The sequence below is a fragment of the Mustela nivalis genome (genome assembly GCF_964662115.1).
Source record: "Mustela nivalis genome assembly, chromosome: 5".
NCBI classification, from domain to species: domain Eukaryota; kingdom Metazoa; phylum Chordata; class Mammalia; order Carnivora; family Mustelidae; genus Mustela; species Mustela nivalis.
Window position 1 is genome coordinate 34,040,432 of NC_139024.1, and position 8,141 is coordinate 34,048,572.

Consider the following 8,141-nt stretch of genomic DNA (forward strand, 5'->3'; position numbering starts at 1 on the left):
GCTTACAGTGTGAATTAGCTAGTTTCTTAAAGGCTTGGGTTACAGACACAAAGTTCTCTTTAGATAAAATAAATAAGAGTTTAAAATCACTTTGATTTATTTTGAGATATAATTGACATGTAACCTTATATTAGCTTCAGGTGTGTAACCTAATGATTCAGAATTTGTATATATTGCAAAATGATTACCCTAAGTCATCATACTAGTTACAATTTTTTTTCTTGTGATGAGACTTTTAAGATCTACTCTCAGCATTCAAATATGCAGTACCATATTATTAACTATCGTCACCATATTGTACATGACATCCCCATAACTTGTTTTGTAACTGGAAGTTTGTACCTTTTGATCCCATTCACCAATTTTACCCTCCCTCACTCCCCGTTTCTGGCAACAACCAATCTGTTTTCTGTACCCAAGAGCTTTATTTTTTTTTCTTTTCCATATTTTGATTTAAATTCCAGTTAGAGTACAATGTAATATTTGTTTCATATGTAGGATTCAGTGATTCATCACTTACATACAACACCCAGCACTTATCACAAATGCCCTCATTAATTCCCATCACCTATTTAACCCATCCCCCTGTCCACCTTCCCTCCAGGAACCCTTAGTTTGTTCTTTATAGTTAAGAGTTTGTTTCTTGGTTTGCCTCTCTTCCCTCCACCCCGACCATGGTCATTTGTTTTGTTTCTTAAATTCCGTGAATGAGTGAAATCATATGGTATTTTTCTTTCTTTGACTGACTTATTACACTTAGCGTAATACTCTCTAGATCCATCCATGTCTTTGCAAATGGTAAAATTTCCTTCTTTTTTATGGTCAAATATTTCATTATATATATACACACACACATACCACACCTCTTTATGCATTCATCAGGTGATGGACATTTGGGCTCTTTCCATAATTTGGGTATTGTAGACAATGCTGCTATAAACATCGGGTGCCTTTTTTTATACCCTTCAAATCAGTATTTTTATACCCTTTGTGTACCCAGGAGCTTTAAAAACACTAAGAATTCCAGCAGTTCCTCCAATATAGAAATAATAAGAAATTAGCTACAGCTATCCAAGTTAAAACAGGGTAATCAGATTAAAATAGGCCTTTTCTGATAAGATATTTTTAGGATCACAGAAATGATAATTAGAAATAAAATAATTCCTAGCTTAGAATATATAAAAAAATTTGATCACTGTAGGAAGGATCACAGATGTGTTATTTGGGTCAGCTAGAATTCAGTTATGCTATTTTTATATTAATACTCTGAAATGGTATCTGAACATGTAGTTAATTTGGGTGTTGTAAAAATGGATGGGACAAGAAGATAAAAGTCATCATGCTACCTTATGTACTAGAAGTAGAAACACAACAAAGCTACTCCATATTGACACAGTTAATGTAAAAAATAAATCTCTAAAAACAATTGAGGAATGAGTATTGTGCAAATTTATTCAGCACAAGAAACTTCTGAAAATGACAATTTGTAAAAATAGGTAAAAACTGTATTATTACAATAGTAAATATCTATCTAAATTATTTGAGAATAATTTATGTGCTCACTTAAATATATCTGAAACATACTCTAACAATCATTTTCTTATTTAAAATATGATTATCAGTATACCAAGTAGATTAAAAAATACCTTTTTTCTTAAATTCAAAACTGGTGTCACTAATATCAGAGATATGTTATTAGGTTTTATTTTTTATTTGTGGTTCTATATTTTGCAACAATTTTTAACCAACACCATTTGTGACAGCATCATGCATTTTTACAATTGTTGGCCAATCTCTCATTCCAATGTGTATCTTAATGTTCTTTCTTTTCTTAATGTTCCTTTTAAAGCTATAGTGACTGGGTACATTCTGAATCCAGGATGGTACTCTGTCATACTTCACTTAACCAATGAACCTGGACTGTTCCAATATAACATGTTTATGATCTTGTTAAGTAAAAATTGAAACCTTGTGTACCCTACCTATTATTATGGAAACAGACATTTTTTTGTTTTTCTTTGTTATATTTAATCCTAACATGCTAACATAAAATATTTTGATTCATTGACTTGTATTCTCATCGATAGCTCTTGGCTTGCATTACCCATTGCTCCTTCTTTCTTTTCTGTGGCCACTCACCAAATGTGTTACTGCATTAAGAGACTTAGCTTTTGAAATCCTGCCCCCATCAGTTCTAGGCCATACAGAATCATTAGCATAATGTTCCTCAAACACAGGCATAATGCTTTTCTCCTCTCTTTGAGAGCAGTTAGTCACTTTCTAGTCTCTGTTATATCACATATAAAGCTTTTATCCTCAGAATTAATATTCTGTCTTCATCTGACCTTTTCTCTTTTTAGCTCTCTCATTTCTTCTTGCTCTTTGGCACAGTCTCTCTGCTACTTCCAAGCCATCTGGTTGTTATTAGCACACAGGATTGGCTTCTAACTGCTTTCCTGCCCGTGCACATGTCACTCCTTGAATCAACTGGGTGCCCACTGCTTCCTGAGGCAGTCTATTCCATCTCTGGATAGGTCAGAGAGCTTTTCTCTTTACTGACCCAAAATCAATTACAGTATACAGTACTTATATCTTTGTGTGTATGGCAGTCTAATGAGGTCTTCTTTCTTCATAGTTTTGCATATGTATATTACGTCCACAGTGGCACTGTTTTTCAGCTCTAGGGAAGATTTCTGTATCTGGCAATCTCGCATTTCCATAACTTGATCTCCCACCACCCCAGAACCACAGCGGTTTGAGCTCCAACTCTGTGCATGGTACAATACATATCTGATAATGAAGCTAAATTCTAAATATGAAATTATTTATATGTGAAAGTATATATATTTAAGTATATGTATCAAAGGAGAAACGAATATCTCAGATATGAGAAAAGAATCTCTATCTCAGAAACGATTCTGTAAATTTTAATTGTACAGATAGAATGCAAACCTGACCACGTGCATACTTGCCCATACACAAAGCGAAATGCTTAAACATTACTCATTGTTTAACTTAGAAAATTCATCACATTTTGCATGTTTTTCTGTAACTGGTTAACTGAGACAATGTTACATATCATATATTTATCCAGACCTTTTAAAAGGGCTTGGTTTTCTAAACATATAATGCACTATTATGTTCTGGTTCAGAGAACAAATGGAGTGTTTAGTTCTATATGTGCAATTTCAAACAATGCAGGAAAAATATTGACGGTTTTGACTACGTCTTAAACTGTGAATGTGAAAAGTTATCTTGGTGTTGTTACTACACATACACAAAAAAAGACAGTTATATCTTTCAAACAGCCTTTGTAACCTGACCTTTTATTAGCAACTGTAAATTGTTAGCATCTCCAAATGTCCTTGCATTTTGAACTATTTCAAAAATTGTGTTTCCATAACAATTTTAATTGCATCTCCTGTGATACTATTTTAATCACTGTAATCAGCTACATCATATAATTAGGTTTCAATCAGAACCTTTAGTGCTAGGCAGTAATCTGAAAGTAGACACTTATAAAAATGTTACGTCCGCATAGCTTTCTTCTGACCTCCCTCTACTCCACCTAAGTGACACTATAACAAAGACAGTAATTGACCATGGAGAAAAGAGTTTGCTTTTCATTTGTCCCTCATAATGTGGAAAATATTGCAGCTCGGTAGGGTGATCATTAGTTGATGTCTGGCAGAACGACATGCATATGGTGATAAACTTTTCATTAAGGGTGTTTCTTCTCTTGTGACCGATAAACACTGACTTATTTGTAGAATGGCTGCTCAGGGTTGGGAGAGAACCTGTGGGCCATGCAGGAGCTGTGGGCCATGCAGGAGGTTGGAACTCTTGGTACATGGTTGGCATGGGGTGAGAGGGGTGGCACAGGTGTGGTGCAACAGTGGGGAGGGCTCATCTACCGCCCATATTGGTCTATGGTATTGCTTTATAGGTTCAGAATTATCAGCAGTGAATTATTTTTTCTCACTTCTTATTATTACTAAATTCTGTCAAAGCCCACTTTCATGTCTTCTCATTAATCAACTGTGTAATTTTAGAAGGCAAAATGCATGAAGCTCAGAGGTAATTATGCATTCTATTATGCCTGTAGATATCGGGATGAAAGTCATGTTCCATCGCTCAATCCCTTTCCTAAAACTCATTTCCACAAGTGATGACTTAATGATCTATTTACTTTAAAGGTTTGCCTTTGGGGACAATGATTACCCCAGTTAGCTCATTTGAGAGAATAGACTTCTCTTTCATGGAATCTGTTAAGTATTTAGAAAAATCATGTGGGCTTTGAAAATGCATTTGGTGCAACATGTGTTGAAACCTAGGCTTTAACTATCCCCAGGTAGAGAAGATCCCTTCATAACCATGCAGAGTATGAGAGCCACAGTGTCCAAATTCTCATTTCCATTTGTTAAACATGGAGCCAGCTAGCTCTGGAAGCAGCATATAGGAGGTCAAACTGCAGTTTTGTTTTGCAGCTCCAAAGTCAGTATGTGTGAATAAAAGAATGATAAAGGGGCAGAATTCTCAAATCGGATGATTACTGATCAGTTTTTCTGATCAGTTTTGTTCTTCTACCAACAATAGCCAGTCTATCACTTTATATATAACTAGCTAGCTAGGAATGCAAACATTAGCTTCACATATGCCTGTCAATTTAATCTCTTAATTTCCTTTTTTCCTCTGCAGTTTTAAAACCATCAGTCTTTGGTAATAACATCCATACTTCTAGGTATAGGTCATATGTTTGATTGCAATAAGGAGATATTCTCCTATGCTTTTAACAGCAGAGTGCAGTATTTTGCAAGGAGAGATGCCTTTGTGAGTTAGGATATGTTCATTCCTGTTCGACTGCTTTTTCTGAGCTCTTATGATACAGTTCAATCGGTGTGTGTGTGTGCAAAAATCCTCCTGCTATAAACGCTGCATTAAAATGTGCTGAAACATAAGTCAGAAATACTACTTCAAGCAAGGTCTGGATTTAGTGAGAACAAAAGCAAGGTGGATTTCAGGTGAGGAAGGGCTCTTCTCCCTCTAGATGTCAGTTTCCAATCCAGAGCCACATTTGCGGCAGAAGATTTCCTTGTTCTGGGTCAGGAAGCCTTCCCCCACCAAGGAGACTGAGCACTTTCCACAGTTAAAGCATTCACTGTGCCACTGGCGGTCTTGAAAGCAGATAAATTTGGCGCCTCTGAGACCTGTAAAGGAATTGGGGGAAAAATATTCTTCCAATGAACAGATTAAGGATTCCATCTGGTAGAGTCTCCTAGGAACTGTAGAGAACAGCAACGAGCAAGAAGACCGCTTAGAGGCAAGTATGTGACCTTCCATGCCCCTGTGTCCATCTCGGAATGTCACCCAGATGGACACAGGCAATTTCCTGATGAGGTCCAGTCTGAGTCCCAATTTTTTCCATAATTTACAAAAGTAGATAGGATCTGAATGTACAAAGCAGGTATTTTGGGAAACACATAAAGATCACCTAAGAGAAGGGGGACAGATTTCAAATTAAGAGATACCTGGGTGTGACTATCTTTTTTTCTCTCTTCATGGCCCTGTTTTCTTAAAGCAAAATTAAGATACAATAAAATAAATGTATACTACCTAGCCTGGTGTCTGATGTTTTAATGACTTTGAGTTTTCTTTCCTCTATTTCTATGTTAAGTTTTACTCAAGATAAATTTCCATGGTCATACTGTGGCTTGGGACATGATTTCCAAAAGTCCCCAGTAGAAGATTTCATCCAGACCATCATGTAACTAGCCTAACATGATACCTGATTGCCTTGCCCAGAGACAACATCAGCCCAAGCTTGCAATAAAGATCTGTGAGTCGGCTCACTCGGGCCACTGAAGCCATGCTATCCAGTAATTTGTCTCTAAGAGATGCCTGGTCAGCCTCTACAACTTCTACCTGGGCTTCGCCTGAACCATAACATTTCCAAGAAAGGGAATAGAATTTGAGTCTTCAGTGACAATCTCTTTCCATATCCCTAATATGGATCTAGACTACAGTTTAAGGGACTGACTTTGAGGAGTTGAAAGGGAGAAAAGTTGTAGCGGTTGGGAATGGTTTGGGATGCCTTGGGTCTTTATTTATTTGCCAAGTTTTTTTCCAAGTGATCATAGTGTTACAAACCTCCCGTGATTTGCTCATTACTCACAAAGTGTGGCTAACATAGTTCGTGGGTTGATTCACATGTAATTTCCAAATATTCCATTTGGGGAAGCAAAAAACAAGAATAAGCATTCTATTTCAAATAAACTCTCCTTAAATATGGATATATATATATATAATATAATATAATACAAATATATGGTAATTTATAAATTTATAACATAAATTTGTATATAATACATAATATATAAATTTATAAAATAAAAATATAAATATGGATATATACTATAATAATACTTAAATATGATAATGAACACTTATTTCCATACCAGAAATGCTATTTGATGTCTTTACATGAAATTTATTAGTTTATAAGTAAATGCACATCAAATTTCTTTACCTTCTTTAATTAAATTTATAGCTTGCTTATTTATGATGCTATCATCATTACTTGCTAATAAGAGTAAATCAATAATGAACAAATTAATTCCCTGAGTGTTATTCAAAACATTAATAAGCTGACTGCAAGAATCATGTTCTATATATGCATGAATCATCGCTGTTCATAAAACTGATTATTACATATCTTGCATTTTGATGCTCATGAGCTTTTCTTGATTTTATTAGTAAGCCCATATAAGGGGTAAATATAAAAACAATTCTGGAGAAATAGAAGCATCTGGTAGCTGGAATTCAAGAGAGGCAGACTCAACATGTCAGATGCTTATAAATTGTTTCAATTTTGAATAAATTTCCTCCATTAAGTCATGAGGGTCATTGTAGTAGGAAAGTCCCCCAGGAAACCTGTCTCTGGCCCTTGTTTTATTTGACTTCATTTATTAATGAAAATTCAATAGAATAAAAGCTAGCATCTGTTGAGCACTTGAAAATGAGTCCATCACTATCCTAAGCCCTTCACATATCTGCATCACATAGCTCTCATCTTACTTTCATGAGTAGATATTATCATCAACTCTGCTTTGCAGACAAAAATTTATGAACAGAGAGGGTCAACCACTTGCCCAAATCAGCCGTTTGGTATGTAGCAGGTCTGGGATTCAATCCTAGGCCATCTGGCTTTAGGACCTGTGCTCTTAACTTCCCCAAATTCACTCTGAATTTATCTGTTGTAAAGACCATAGCCGGGAACACTAGCATTCTTTTCTGAAGAAATAACATCTGAAACTCCTTTTACTCAAAATAAATAGAAATGGCAGAAAGTGAAGATATGATCCTGTTCAACTGCGCATTTGCAAGTAAGGAAATGAGGAGCTCCATGCTGGGGAGTCCTTTACCCAGGGTCACACAGTAGTCAGGGGGCACAGGCAAGGCCGAGTTCTTTTACTCCCACTGCATCAAGCTGCTTCACTTATCCCAGAAAATTTGAAAGGTTGATCCTATCTTAGAGGAGAAAAAAATTACAGTTCCACCTTGAATTTGTTCAAATGAATCAAATTTTATTCGATGAGATTTAAAAAAAATCACACCTGAGACTCATAGATAGATTTAGTTAATACGAAAAAGTATTTTCAAAACACCCTAACATAGTTTCTTAGATTGACATATTGTTGGCATGAATGTGCAACTTTCAAAAGATAAATATATGGCAGCATAAGAATTCCCTGTGGAACATTAATTCAAAGGGCTCAATTTAAAGAAACACTACTATTAAAGCATATATATATATATATATATATATATATATATATATATATTCAGATAAAAAAATAGTGAAGTGAGTCGGAAGTTTTTGCAGACATTATAGTCTCAGGTGTCTCTCATCAGGGCCAAAAGAAGATTATGATAATTATAAAAAAGCTGATTATTCTGAATTAACTACATAGTCCCATATTTGGATTACTTTTGGGTCAAATCTGTGATTCTTAGGGCATCCTTATATTACATGCAGGACAATGTGTTTTTTCTCTCTTAACCTCAAAGACCTGGGCTCAGTGATTAACAGAAAACAGCCCAACAGAAAAAAGTCACTTATCTACATACATCTGTGATGGATC

General features: G+C 35.4%; 1 protein-coding gene across 10 annotated transcripts in view; it reads right to left on the reverse strand.

Annotated features, from left to right (window-relative positions):
- Positions 1-1,431: 1,431 nt before the first annotated feature.
- The window catches only part of FHL5 (four and a half LIM domains 5), a 46,786-nt gene continuing 40,076 nt past the window's right edge, over positions 1,432-8,141 (reverse strand). For all 10 annotated transcript variants that reach the window (XM_082730773.1, XM_082730772.1, XM_082730774.1 and 7 more), the window contains one exon: positions 1,432-5,207. In XM_082730773.1, the coding sequence (XP_082586899.1) occupies positions 5,044-5,207 (164 nt within the window). In that variant the 3' untranslated portion in view covers positions 1,432-5,043. The remainder of the gene's footprint in view (positions 5,208-8,141) is intronic.